Source organism: Rhinoderma darwinii, chromosome 10 (assembly GCF_050947455.1).
Source record: "Rhinoderma darwinii isolate aRhiDar2 chromosome 10, aRhiDar2.hap1, whole genome shotgun sequence".
NCBI lineage: Eukaryota > Metazoa > Chordata > Amphibia > Anura > Rhinodermatidae > Rhinoderma > Rhinoderma darwinii.
The window spans coordinates 4,163,919-4,178,815 of NC_134696.1; the positions used below are offsets into that span (position 1 = coordinate 4,163,919).

A 14,897-nucleotide genomic window follows, 5' to 3' on the forward strand; every position below is an offset into this window, starting at 1 on the left:
ATTATCTGTACTCAGAGAGTTATCACTGTGTTATCTGTGATGTTACATAGGACTGCAGGTAACACTACTACATTATCTGTACTCAGAGAGTTATCACTGTGTTATCTATGGTGTTACATAGGACTGCAGGTAACATCTACTACATTATCTGTACTCAGAGAGTTATCACTGTGTTATCTGTGGTGTTACATAGGACTGCAGGTAACAACTACTACATTATCTGTACTCAGAGAGTTATCACTGTGTTATCTGTGGTGTTACATAGGACTGCAGGTAACATCTACTACATTATTTGTACTCAGAGAGTTATCACTGTTATCTGTGGTGTTACATAGGACTGCAGGTAACATCTACTATATTATCTGTACTCAGAGAGTTATCACTGTGTTATCTGAGGTGTAACATAGGACTGCAGGTAATATCTACTACATTATCTGTACTCAGAGAGTTATCACTGTGTTATCTGTGGTGTTACATAGGACTGCAGGTAATATCTACTACATTATCTGTAATCAGAGAGTTATCACTGTGTTATCTGTGGTGTTACATAGGACTGCAGGTAACAACTACTACATTATCTGTACTCAGAGAGTTATCACTGTGTTATCTGTGGTGTTACATAGGACTGCAGGTAACATCTACTACATTATTTGTACTCAGAGAGTTATCACTGTTATCTGTGGTGTTACATAGGACTGCAGGTAACATCTACTATATTATCTGTACTCAGAGAGTTATCACTGTGTTATCTGAGGTGTAACATAGGACTGCAGGTAATATCTACTACATTATCTGTACTCAGAGAGCTATCACTGTGTTATCTGTGGTGTTACATAGGACTGCAGATAACATCTACTACATTATCTGTAATCAGAGAGTTATCACTGTGTTATCTGGGGTGTTACATAGGACTGCAGGTAACAACTTCTACATTATCAGTACTCAGAGAGTTATCACTGTGTTATCTGTGATGTTACATAGGACTGCAGGTAACACTACTACATTATCAGTACTCAGAGAGTTATCACTGTGTTATCTGTGATGTTACATAGGACTGCAGGTAACACTACTACATTATCTGTACTCAGAGAGTTATCACTGTGTTATCTGTGATGTTACATAGGACTGCAGGTAACACTACTACATTATCTGTACTCAGAGAGTTATCACTGTGTTATCTATGGTGTTACATAGGACTGCAGGTAACATCTACTACATTATCTGTACTCAGAGAGTTATCACTGTGTTATCTGTGGTGTTACATAGGACTGCAGGTAACATCTACTACATTATCTGTACTCAGAGAGTTATCACTGTGTTATCTGTGGCGTTACATAGGACTGCAGGTAATATATAGTACATTACGACTGTGTTATTTGTGACCCCTCTGTGGCCCCCCGTTTCCGCTCTTACCTTCCACGTTGCTCAGTGATAGTAGGACATATAGAGCCGCCGCTGCTACAAACATTAGTCCGGGCTCTGTACTTCTCTCTTTTGCTGCTTCCTCTGCACTGACGAGCAGATGTGATATACAGTATATGTGTTATAGGGGCGCGGAAATGATTACAGACCAGTTCTGTCTATATGTCACAGGGTTCTTTCCACCGTGAGAAAGTGAGTGGTTATTGCTAAGTGCGACTCACCACAACTCTACCTGCGGAAAACAGACAATCACCCTGCAAAACTGCTACAGACCAAACCTATATACTGCCCATATACCAAACCCCATATACTGCCCATATACCAAACCCCATATACTGCCCATACACCAAACCCCATATACTGCCCATACACCAAACCCCATATACTGCCCATACACCAAACCCCATATACTGCCCATACACCAAACCCTCTGTACTGCCCATACACCAAACCTATGTACTGCCCATACACCAAACCCCATATACTGCCCATACACCAAACCCCATATACTGCCCATACACCAAACCCCATATACTGCCCATACACCAAACCCTCTGTACTGCCCATACACCAAACCTATGTACTGCCCATACACCAAACCCCATATACTGCCCATACACCAAACCCCATATACTGCCCATACACCAAACCCCATATACTGCCCATACACCAAACCCCATATACTGCCCATACACCAAACCCCATATACTGCCCATACACCAAACCCCATATACTGCCCATACACCAAACCCCATATACTGCCCATACACCAAACCCTCTGTACTGTCCATACACCAAACCTATGTACTGCCCATATACACCAAACCTATGTACTGCCCATACACCAAACCCTATATACTGCCCATTTACACCAATCCCCACATAATGTCTACACACACAACCATGAGCAGTCACCATATACATACTCAACCCCACATAGTGTCTGCGCACCCAACCCCACATAGTGTCTTCGCACCCAACCCCACATAGTGTCTGCGCACCCAACCCCACATAGTGTCTGCGCACCCAACCCCACATAGTGTCTTCGCACCCAACCCCACATAGTGTCTTCGCACCCAACCCCACATAGTGTCTTCGCACCCAGCCACAAGCAGTCACCTTATACCCACCAAACCGTAAGTAATTACTTCCCATACACCAGACCCTTAGACCTTCTCCACACTTTACCCTCAGCATGTCCGGTCTACACTAAAACACCAAAATTGTGGTCATCAGCAGAGGAGTTCAGATATTGAGCCCAACAATCCCAAAGCCCTGGGAATATTCTCAGTAGTATGTATAATGTGGGTTTACTACAACGGAATCCAGTCTAGGCAATAATTTCACTGACTGCAAGCAGAGATCTTGAAAAAGACTAGGAATTGAAACACAAAGTTTCTTATAAAGTTGCAGAACTTTTCATTATACAATAGATAATATCTAAATAAAGCTGGACAGGCCCTTTAAAGGGAATGTGTTGCCAGAAAAACATATTTTGTTTTTTTTTAGTTAAACAATTAGTGTGTAGGTGATTAAACATTGTTCAAATTTTTTATTTTTTTTTCACGAGTCAGGAAATATTATAAATTAATTCTAATTTATATTTCCCATTGCTGGTCACTAGATGGAGCTATTCCCAAAATTGCAGCATTGCAAAATTGGGTAAAAAGCTCTCGCTCTAGTGAGCTCTCAGCATCCCCCCCTCCTTTATCCTGGCTAGTGCCGGGATAAACGAGGGGATTGAACAGTCTAACCTCCTACACTGTGTGTCGCCATTTTTTGAGCTAACACACAGTGTAGTAGGTTTACATACAGTAGTAAACACACACAAACACGAACATACATTGAAATCTCTTACCTGCTCCTGCCGCCGCGGCTCCCTCCGGCCCGTCCGCTCCGTCTGCTGCCGCTGGTCCAAGTGCACAAGTCCGGAAGCCGCGACCGGAAGTAGTAATATTACTGTCCGGCCGCGACTTCCGGTCCACAGGAAAATGGCGCCGGACGGCGCCAATTTCAAGTTGGACTGTGTGGGAGCGGCGCATGCGCAGTTCCCACACAGACGACGTACACAGAAGTGGATGGGACGTGCCCCGTTCGCAGTCTCTATGGGACTGTGGCTGCCGTATTCCATGTCTGTATGTGTCGTTAATCGACACATACAGAAATGGAACAAAAAATGGCAGCCCCCATAGGGAAGAAAAAGTGTAAAAATAAGATAAAGTAAAACACAAACACACAAATAAATATAAACGTTTTTAATAAAGCACTAACATCTTTAACATATTAAAAAAAAAATTGTGATGACACTGTTCCTTTAAGAGTCACAAGGTGTAAGTTGCAGCAGCGTCCGCCGTGCTACTACTGTCCCCGCTGATATTTACGGTGACATTTCCTGCTATCAATGCTCCTTCTCTGTTACTTTCCACCCCAGAGCGCTGCTGTCAGGGTGTGCGACCACATCAGCGGCTCCGTGTGGACTCTACCTACATAGGAGGGTCTGAAAAGTTTTACGTGTCACTTTCCTCTACAGAATTGTGAGAACACGACGTCACTACTCCACCCACCAGGCAACGGACCCCACATTGTACAGATCCGTAATAATAGGGCACTCCTGTCACCCCCTCTTTATAGTCCTGCGGTTTATTATATGGCTGAGGGGAGATTGAGCCCCATCAGATACCAGGACCCTAAAGGCCGATAATTGGGGGAACATAATGCTCGTTTGTCGGCTGATCGCATCTTTCATGCGGAAATAAAAATCATCATTGTCAGCAGCGCATCCCCCCCCCCCCCCCCCGTAACGAGACGGAGCCCCCGACAATAATACTGACGTCTTATTTATCCCCATACAGAACAAGCAGCCAAAACCACTCTGCACATCTACAGTCCGCACCGAGATACAAACCCAGAGACAATGATGGGAAAGTAGTGCTGTGTGCTTATCGGAGACTGTATCACACAATAGGCTTAGATATGGAGGCTCAGCAGTCTGTATCACATGATAGGATTAGATACAGCGGCTCAGCAGACAGTATCACACATGATAGGATTAGATACACAGCTCAGCAGACAGTATCACACATGATAGGATTAGATACACAGCTCAGCAGACAGTATCACACATGATAGGATTAGATACACAGCTCAGCAGACAGTATCACACACGATAGGATTAGATACACAGCTCAGCAGACAGTATCACACATGATAGGATTAGATACAGCGGCTCAGCAGACAGTATCACACATGATAGGATTAGATACACAGCTCAGCAGACAGTATCACACATGATCGGATCAGATACAGCGGCTCAGCAGACAGTATCACACATGATAGGATTAGATACACAGCTCAGCAGACAGTATCACACATGATAGGGTTAGATACACATTTCAGTATCAGATAGTCATTTTATGTTCAAGCCTAGGATAGAACTCTGCTGCTTTCCAGTTCTGCAGGAAGTGACATTTTGTTACAATGTGTCATTTCCTCCTTATTCTGTGTCCCCCCCCCCCTCTATAGAGAGTGGGGGAGGAGCTGAGGTGCACAGGAGGATTGTGGGAGTTCACATCTTCCTACAGGAGGAGTGGGATGTGTTGTGAGGTGTCATGGAGGAGGGGGCTGGGCTGGGTTTGCCGGTGCTTGGTTTAGGGTCCAGCCGTGTGCAGAGCGCTGACCGCCACCCCGGACACTATGATCTGTATACTGCTGGTGGCAGGACATGGCACCCTCCTGGAGAGCCACATCAAGGTCTCAGTCTCCCTGTGTATTATACTGTCCTATTATCCCCTGTGCCCCCCCCCCCTCCCTCTGGGCACAACTTTCCGCAGCTTCTGGAAATTGTATCGGTTGCTGGAAAAATTATACTGAACAAAAATTCCATTTTCTTTTTCCAAATTTTGTTTTATAAACCGGGGGTAAATCTGGGGGTACCCGGCTGTGGGGGCTGAGCGGCATGCTGGGACTTGTAGTTGAAGGGTTTATCTGGGTGACCGCCCTTGGATTGCTCCTTTCAGCCCCATTTGTGTGTTATTCCCTAGATGTACCTGTGATCACAAGGGCGCCCCCTACTGGGACCCCCTCCGATCCACTGGTCGTTTCCCTGCAGCACCCCTTATAAGGCTACCTTCAATGATGGTGGGAACCGCGTGTCCTGCAAGTAGTTTAAAGTTCCGTTCACACAGGGCGCGTACGGTGTAAGACGTCCGCAGGGCATCGGACCCAGAGCACGCAGGCAAATTGCGCACGTGTATTTGGCCGTTTTCTTTCTTTTTATAGATAAGCCCGGACATAGAGCAGCTGGAGAAGCAGGAGCGCGTTGCTATGGTAACACCTGCGGAATTTGCTGTGAACTCAATGGGGAAATTCAGCAACAAATGCGCAGCGAGTTCGACATTCTACGAATTTTAAATTCGCACTGCAGCTCAATTTATTCACGTTTTTTATGCAAAATCGTTCTGCAACATTTGGATGAGATTTCTTAAAATTTCGCCCACTTTGCTGCTCCGGTAATGCGCAAATCCAGACAAAAAATCGTCAGTAAATGGTACGTTCACACACGGCGCATACGCTGACTGGTAAAAACAAAACCTAAAATGCGGAAGGTCCAGTTACCTAGGCAACCATACGATGCCAGGACCGTCTCCTGGTACGTGGACCCCCCCCCCCCTTCTATTATGGCCACATGCTCTATAAGGGTTTATGGTAAGACCCCTCAACTAATCCGTTTCATAGAAGTCAATGGAGAACCGGTGTCTATGACTTGTGCGGCAATTTATAAAATGTTGAGTAACTCTGTGAACCCTGATCTTGTGTTGATCAGTTATGATCTCTCTTGTGCTCCAGTCACATCCAGAGCAGCTTTCATCACTCTGCTGCTTGTTTATTACCTGAGAACAGTGCATTCTGGGAGCTCAGATGAAAGAGCTCAGCTATTAGGTTACATGTCTGACAGTGGATGGAGCTAATCTGAGTGAGAAAGCAGCTCTGGATGTGACTAGAGAAGACCGCATGAAATAATTCATAACTGGTATGACAACAGTAAAGCAAAGTATGTGCAAGTTTATTGAACTTTTAATGTAGATCTATACAGTAAAATGTTGTTAGAAGTGAAACTCTACTTTAACCCCGGGGTCACATGGAACGTTCATTCAGGGTGATGGCTGATAACCCCCACAATTTTAGAGTATTTGATTATCCATTATACTGGAAGATGTAATGTATGTACATAGTGACTCCACCATAAGAATAGTGAGTGCAGCTCTGGAGTATAATACAGGATGTAACTCAGGATCAGTACAGGATAAGTAATGTAATGTATGTACACAGTGACTCCCCCAGCAGAATGGTGAGTGCAGCTCTGGAGTATAATACAGGATAAGTAATGTAATGTATGTACACAGTGACTCCACCAGCAGAATAGTGAGTGCAGCTCTGGAGTATAATACAGGATATAACTCAGGATCAGTACAGGATAAGTAATGTAATGTATGTACACAGTGACTCCCCCAGCAGAATGGTGAGTGCAGCTCTGGAGTATAATACAGGATAAGTAATGTAATGTATGTACACAGTGACTCCACCAGCAGAATAGTGAGTGCAGCTCTGGAGTATAATACAGGATATAACTCAGGATCAGTACAGGATAAGTAATATAATGTATGTACACAGTGACTCCACCAGCAGAATAGTGAGTGCAGCTCTGGAGTATAATACAGGATGTAACTCAGGATCAGTACAGGATATGTAATGTCATGTATGTACACAGTCACTCCACCAGCAGAATAGTGAGTGCAGCTCTGGAGGATAATACAGGATGTAACTCAGGATCAGTACAGGATAAGTAATGTATGTACACAGTGACTCCACCAGCAGAATAGTGAGTGCAGCTCTGGAGTATAATACAGGATGTAACTCAGGATCAGTACAGGATAAGTAATGTAATGTATGTACACAGTGACTCCACCAGCAGAATAGTGAGTACAGCTCTGGAGTATAATACAGGATGTAACTCAGGATCAGTACAGGATAAGTAATGTAATGTATGTACACAGTGACTCCACCAGCAGAATAGTGAGTGCAGCTCTGGAGTATAATACAGGATATAACTCAGGATCAGTACAGGATAAATAATGTAATGTATATACACAGTGACTCCACCAGCAGAATATTGAGTGCAGCTCTGGAGTATAATACAGGATGTAACTCAGGATCAGTACAGGATAAGTAATGTAATGTATGTACACAGTGACTCCACCAGCAGAATAGTGAGTGCAGCTCTGGAGTATAATACATGATGTAACTCCGGATCAGTACAAGATAAGTAATGTATGTACACAGTGACTCCACCAGCAGAATAGTGAGTGCAGCTCTGGAGTATAATACAGGATGTAGCTCAGGATCAGTACAGGATGTAGCTCAGGATCAGTACAGGATAAGTAATGTATGTACACAGCGACTCCAGCAGCAAAATAGGGAGTGCAGCTCTGGAGTATAATACAGGATATAACTCCGGATCAGTACAGGATAAGTAATGTATGTGCACAGTGACTCCACCAGCAGAATAGTGAGTGCAGCTCTGGAGTATAACACGGGATGTAACTCAGGATCAGTACAGGATAAGTAATGTAATGTATGTACACAGTGACTCCACCAGCAGAATAGTGAGTGCAGCTCTGGAGTATAATACAGGAGGTAACTCAGGATCAGTACAGGATAAGTAATGTAATATATGTACACAGTGACTCCACCAGCAGAATAGTGAGTGCAGCTCTGGAGTATAATACAGGAGGTAACTCAGGATCAGTACAGGATAAGTAATGTAATGTATGTACACTGTGACTCCACCAGCAGAATAGTGAGTGCAGCTCTGGAGTATAATACAGGAGGTAACTCAGGATCAGTACAGGATAAGTAATGTAATGTATGTACACAGTGACTCCACCAGCAGAATAGTGAGTGCAGCTCTGGAGTATAATACAGGATGTAACTCAGGATCAGTACAGGATAAGTAATGTAATGTATGTACACAGTGACTCCACCAGCAGAATAGTGAGTGCAGCTCTGGAGTATAATACAGGATGTAACTCAGGATCAGTACAGGATAAGTAATGTAATGTATGTACACAGTGACTCCACCAGCAGAATAGTGAGTGCAGCTCTGGAGTATAATACAGGATGTAACTCAGGATCAGTACAGGATAAGTAATATAATGTATGTACACAGTGACTCCACCAGCAGAATAGTGAGTGCAGCTCCGGAGTATAATACAGTATAAGTAATATATGTACACAGTGACTGCCCTGGTTATGTAGTGTGAGTCTATATGTGACCTGTTATATGCTGATCACGTGTCTTGTGACTGCAGGGTGTGATATCCGGTATAATCCACAGCTATAATGTGACATTTAATCCTGTGAATATTAAATAAACCTTTTTTCTGTTTTTACAAATCTCTTCCAGAATGATCAGAGTGGGTTGTACAGTTTCCTGGAGGACGTTCCCAAGGCTCTCCTGCCCGGCGTGGGGGGGAAGAAGATTCTAGACTTCTGGTGGAAAGCTGTGAACACGTGAATGGCCTTTGTTAATAATAATAATGGGGGGGGGGGGGATAGTCCTGGAATCAGTGAAGACCTCTGCAGATCATCTCACCTTCCCTACACCACTCTTTCATGAGTTGTTTCCTTATTGGCAGCATTAGTCAGGGTTGGCATAGACGCTGCCGCCATGTTTACTTCTTGTACCCGTAGGGCGGACATATGGACTCCGCGCTGCCTGCAGAGATCATTGGCTTAATACTGGAGAATATTCTTTGTTTTATAGTTTTGTTGCTCATGACGGGAAACCTATAGAATCACTTGCAGGATGATATGAATTCTGGTTAGAGCCAGAGGAATTGGAATTGTTTAATATCGTCACCGGCCAAAGCTGCAAAAATAGGGGAGCGGGCAACATGAATGGGGCCACAGAATAGGGAAATTTCCAAGCAAAATATGGTCAGGGATTCTGATAAATGGAGCAGGGGTGTGCTGATCTGATGTAGAAAGGGGCAAGGCTCATGCAGCAGCACAGAGTATTTCAGGAGATGAATGTGCTGATCTTGTGGGAGGTCACATACAGAGAGATATTTAGTGAGAAGAGTAGGGTCCCCCAGCAGCACAGAGTATTTCAGGAGTTCCTATGCGTTGTCATGACCTGTCCATTCATGTCGTGATAAGCGCAGGTCTGGATGTGACTGGGGCAGTGTCATGATGTGAGGAGGGGGATAGTCTCAGGCACATATTCCAGGTATAGAGTTACCCTATAGGCACTTGTCCTTGCATAATATCAAAATGACAGGCACTGAAGGGGTGTATATTATACAATGTGTTTCTAATGTTTAGATACACAAGTTGTATTATGTTCTACACTGTTACGTTTTATATGAACTGCATCATTTCATCTGTTTCAGGAGGCAGCTCTTCAGTGAAGTTTACCTGGTTACAAACGCAGACAAGTATGATCTCCCTCTAAGTCTCTAAATGTAAAGAGTAGCTAAACAGCGGAGTCCGAAAAGTGAGTGCAGCTCTGGAGTATAATACAGGATATAACTCCGGATCAGTACAGGATAAGTAATGTAATGTATGTACACAGTGACTCCACCAGCAGAATAGGGAGTGCAGCTCTGGAGTATAATACAGGATATAACTCAGGATCAGTACAGGATAAGTAATGTAATGTATGTACACAGTGACTCCACCAGCAGAATAGTGAGTGCAGCTCTGGAGTATAATACAGGATATAACTCAGGATCAGTACAGGATAAGTAATGTAATGTATGTACACAGTGACTCCACCAGCAGAGTAGTGAGTGCAGCTCTGGAGTATAATACAGGATGTAACTCCGGATCAGTACAGGATAAGTAATGTATGTACACAGTGACTCCACCAGCAGAATAGTGAGTGCAGCTCTGGAGTATAATACAGGATGTAAATCCGGATCAGTACAGGATAAGTAATGTAATGTATGTACACAGTGACTCCAGCAGCAGAATAGTGAGTGCAGCTCTGGAGTATAATACAGGATGTAACTCCGGATCAGTACAGGATAAGTAATGTATGTACACAGTGATTCCACCAGCAGAATAGTGAGTGCAGCTCTGGAGTATAATACAGGCTGTATCTCAGGATCAGTACAGGATAAGTAATGTAATGTATGCACACAGTGACTCCACCAGCAGAATAGTGAGCGCAGCTCTGGAGCATAATACAGGATGTAACTCAGGATCAGTACAGGATAAGTAATGTAATGTATGTACACAGTGACTCCACCAGCAGAATAGTGAGCGCAGCTCTGGAGTATAATACAGGATGTAACTCAGGATCAGTACAGGATAAGTGTCATCTTTATATACAATGACTGATTATGCTGCTGACATTTGCTTGGTCTCCCAATATCCAACAGATATAAACACTATGAACGTTGGGCGACAGCCAATGACTTCCCTGTGGACAATATCATTAATGATGGGACAACAACCTACAACACACGGCTCGGAGCAGTCGCTGACTTGGAACTTGCGATATCCAGCAAGAAGCTGAATGATGATATTATGGTGGTGAGTGACAGACATTTTTTTGCAAAACTGACAACAGGAAGAGCGGAGATATTCATTGTAATCTTTGAATTATCGTCTCAGAAACTAATGGCTAAATTGTAATTCCGCCAGGATGATCTATCAGATATAAAGTGACTGTTCTATCATCCGCTTCTAAAAGATGTTAGTGTTTTGAACGGATATGCCCTTAAATGATATAACTTTTGCCACTTGAAATGGTAAAATGAGTGTCTAGGTTTTCCTCACCCCCATGACTATAATTAGGTCCAAATTCCCTGCTGTTTAATTTCATAACAAGTCTTTGTAAAGGTCGGAGCTCCATTTTTCTGATCTAGCACTCCAGGCCACTGCATAGACATAATTGCGTGATCGTATTCTGCCTGCAGCCACCACTAGGGGGAGCTGAGGAGCTTACTGGAGATCTTTTATTAATCCAAACCTAGAATAGACTATAAATGACATTGTGAAATATATGAACTATACCTGGTAACTATACTGTACTGCCGTCTAGTGGCCAGAGGTGATATTCTGCACTTGTAACATTGCGGGTTTTTTGTTCTTTAAATTAGAATGACGTGTCACCAGCCGTGTTATACGTCCGTATCCCTCGTACTCTGACAGGGACTTACCCGTGGAGCCGCTGTGGCGTTATTCCAGTATAATTGTGTATCCGTGCGCTGTATTGTCACTAGTGGTTTGCAATGCATACAGAGTAACCCTTGAGATGGCAGCCGCGTCCCCGGTGTGTCCCTGATCAGGATTCCTGCCTCGTCCTCGGTGATGAGTGTCTTTTCCTGATCTAATGAGTGCAGAGAGTTCCATTTCTTACAGCTGCGCCTTGTAAATACGTTTATTTGGCTGCCGTCTCTGTAATATTTGCAGCGTGTGTTCTTTTTTTTTAAACCGCAATTGGAGAGAGGACTGAAATGGAGGCGACTGGCGGGGATGAGGGGACATCATGGCTGAACATGTGATTGTCCAATCAAAGGCAGTTTAGAGATTAGACGGTGTCAGCCGCGGCGTTGCGCTCTCTCCCGGCGTCTCCTCTGCTCTAATCAGCCTCTTATGGCTTTTCTTCCTTCGCTTCTGTCCTGTGTGAACATAACGCTTGGCGGTGGATGCCGGCGCACACGCCAACCGCTGCTTCAGAATCCAAATTCATTATTCAGAATTCATGCGCCTCCTGCCAGTGACACCGGAGGATACAGGTTAATTTTGCTTCTCCGATGTAATGTCAGTGTGCGGGGGAGGGGCGGTCCTGCCGCTTTTGCTATTGTGTGTTTTTTTTCTATATATTTGTTTGTTGCTTGATCTGTTTATTTTATAACTTCCTCCTGCACAGGTCGCTGCGGACATGTTATGTGCCGACCAGAACTTTGACATGGCTCAAGTGATAAAATTTTTCAGGCTGAAGGTAAAGTTCATGGCGCTCGCTCTGGTTGTGGCAATTTATTTGGTGATTGCAGTTATTACTGTTATGGTGGTGACGGGTGCGATTTATGAGATTATTATTGAGCCATGTATGAGTGTAGGATTATGGTGATGCCCCGTGTGACTGCTGCGGCCATGGCGGTGCCGGGTGTGACTGCTGCTGCCCTGGCGGTGCCGGGTGTGACTGCTGCGGCCCTGGCGATGCCGGGTTGTGACTGCTGCGGCCCTGGCGGTGCCGGGTTGTTACTGCTGCGGCCCTGGCGGTGCCGGGTTGTGACTGCTGCGGCCCTGGCGGTGCCGGGTTGTGACTGCTGCGGCCCTGGCGGTGCCGGGTTGTGACTGCTGCGGCCCTGGCGGTGCCGGGTTGTGACTGCTGCGGCCCTGGCGGTGCCGGGTTGTGACTGCTGCGGCCCTGGCGGTGCCGGGTTGTGACTGCTGCGGCCCTGGCGGTGCCGGGTTGTGACTGCTGCGGCCCTGGCGGTGCCGGGTTGTGACTGCTGCGGCCCTGGCGGTGCCGGGTTGTGACTGCTGCGGCCCTGGCGGTGCCGGGTTGTGACTGCTGCGGCCCTGGCGGTGCCGGGTTGTGACTGCTGCGGCCCTGGCGCTGCCGGGTTGTGACTGCTGCGGCCCTGGCGCTGCCGGGTTGTGACTGCTGCGGCCCTGGCGCTGCCGGGTTGTGACTGCTGCGGCCCTGGCGCTGCCGGGTTGTGACTGCTGCGGCCCTGGCGCTGCCGGGTTGTGACTGCTGCGGCCCTGGCGCTGCCGGGTTGTGACTGCTGCGGCCCTGGCGCTGCCGGGTTGTGACTGCTGCGGCCCTGGCGCTGCCGGGTTGTGACTGCAGCGGCCCTGGCGCTGCCGGGTTGTGACTGCTGCGGCCCTGGCGCTGCCGGGTGTGACTGCTGCGGCCCTGGCGCTGCCAAGTGTGACTGCTGCGGCCCTGGCGGTGCCAAGTGTGACTGCTGAGGCCCTTGCGTGCCATGTGTTACTGTAAGATTGTGGCGGTGCCGGGTGTGACTGCTGCGGCCCTGGCGGTGCCAGATCTGACTGCTGCGGCCCTGGCGGTGCCACGTTTGACTGCAGAGTCCCTTGCGGGCCATGTGTTACTGTAAGATTGTGGTGGTGCCCCGTGTGACTGCTGAGATTATGGGGCTGCCATGTGTCTGAGGTTATGGCGGGGTCAGCAATGCACTTTATTTTGGAAGTGGAAAATCCTTGTGGTGTTGGCAGTGGCATTGATGATTGTTCAGCTGGTGATGGTTGGCGTGGCGGACATTCTTCTCTGACTTTTGCAGATGGCATTTTTTACATTTATAAAAGGTTTTCCTGTCTTGCACTTTGGTTCTTTACATTGTTTTAGGGGGGAGAACTGGCGATCTATTATGAGATGGAAGAAGGTGAAAGTCCGACTTCAAGGGGAATAGTAGAAGTGTGTCCAGACAGTCACCGGTGAGACCCTGAATGTACCCGGTGTATGAGCTGAGAATACTAATATATATATATCATATGTGAACTGTAATCGTGGCCTCTAGTGATTAGTGTCCTACGTGGATGGCAGGGTTATATGCCGGTTGGTTGCTATGGGTTACTATGTGATTACTAATTGTCTTCTTTTTTGGAAAAGAATTACACGTTTTTTTGAGAAGCCTCAACGAGGGGAAACCAGTTCTCGATTGGCCAGCGTGGTCTTCTACTGCTTCCAGAGACAGACGCTGCCGACCCTGGAGACGTTTCTAGGCAGCTTCACCACGACAGAAGACCGAGTCCTCGGCAGATATATGGTAAGATTGTATCATTCAACAAGCCAATGGATTGCTACTTAGTAACGTGACTTTCTCTGCTCCTGATGAAGGAATGGCTGATCAATTCTGCGGCTCTTCCTGTGTACGGCATGAAACTCCCCACCGGCTTTCAGCTGATAGGACAAGTGGTGAGTGTCTGCTGTATATTCACGTATGTATATGTACTGGACCCGACCAACCAATCCGCAACCAGCATTCATCTACTCGGTTCTACACATCTTCTTGTATATAGTGATATGGAGCATGCTGGTATAACCTGGGTATCTTCTGTATATAATTATATATGCACAGCGGGTATAAGTTATACATCTTCTTGTATATAGTGATATGGAGCATGCTGGTATAACCTGGGTATCTTCTGTATATAATTATATATGTACAGCTGGTATAAGGTATATATCTTCTTGTATATAGTGATATGGAGCATGCTGGTATAACCTGGGTATCTTCTGTATATAATTATATATGTACAGCTGGTATAAGTTATACATCTTCTTGTATATACTGATATGGAGCATGCTGGTATAACCTGGGTATCTTCTGTATATAATTATATATGTACAGCTGGTATAAGTTATACATCTTCTTGTATATAGTGATATGGAGCATGGTGGTATAACCGGTGTATCTTCTGTATATAATTATATA

At 45.6% G+C, this 14,897-nt stretch overlaps 1 protein-coding gene across 1 annotated transcript in view; it reads left to right on the forward strand.

Moving 5' to 3' along the window:
- The first annotated feature begins 4,975 nt into the window (after positions 1-4,975).
- The window catches only part of LOC142662337 (uncharacterized), a 14,044-nt gene continuing 4,122 nt past the window's right edge, over positions 4,976-14,897 (forward strand). The window contains exons 1-8 of the mRNA XM_075840550.1: positions 4,976-5,172; positions 8,885-8,991; positions 9,873-9,917; positions 10,866-11,019; positions 12,362-12,433; positions 13,808-13,896; positions 14,072-14,228; positions 14,300-14,377. Coding sequence (XP_075696665.1) covers positions 5,116-5,172; positions 8,885-8,991; positions 9,873-9,917; positions 10,866-11,019; positions 12,362-12,433; positions 13,808-13,896; positions 14,072-14,228; positions 14,300-14,377 — 759 coding nt within the window. The 5' untranslated portion in view covers positions 4,976-5,115. The remainder of the gene's footprint in view (positions 5,173-8,884; positions 8,992-9,872; positions 9,918-10,865; positions 11,020-12,361; positions 12,434-13,807; positions 13,897-14,071; positions 14,229-14,299; positions 14,378-14,897) is intronic.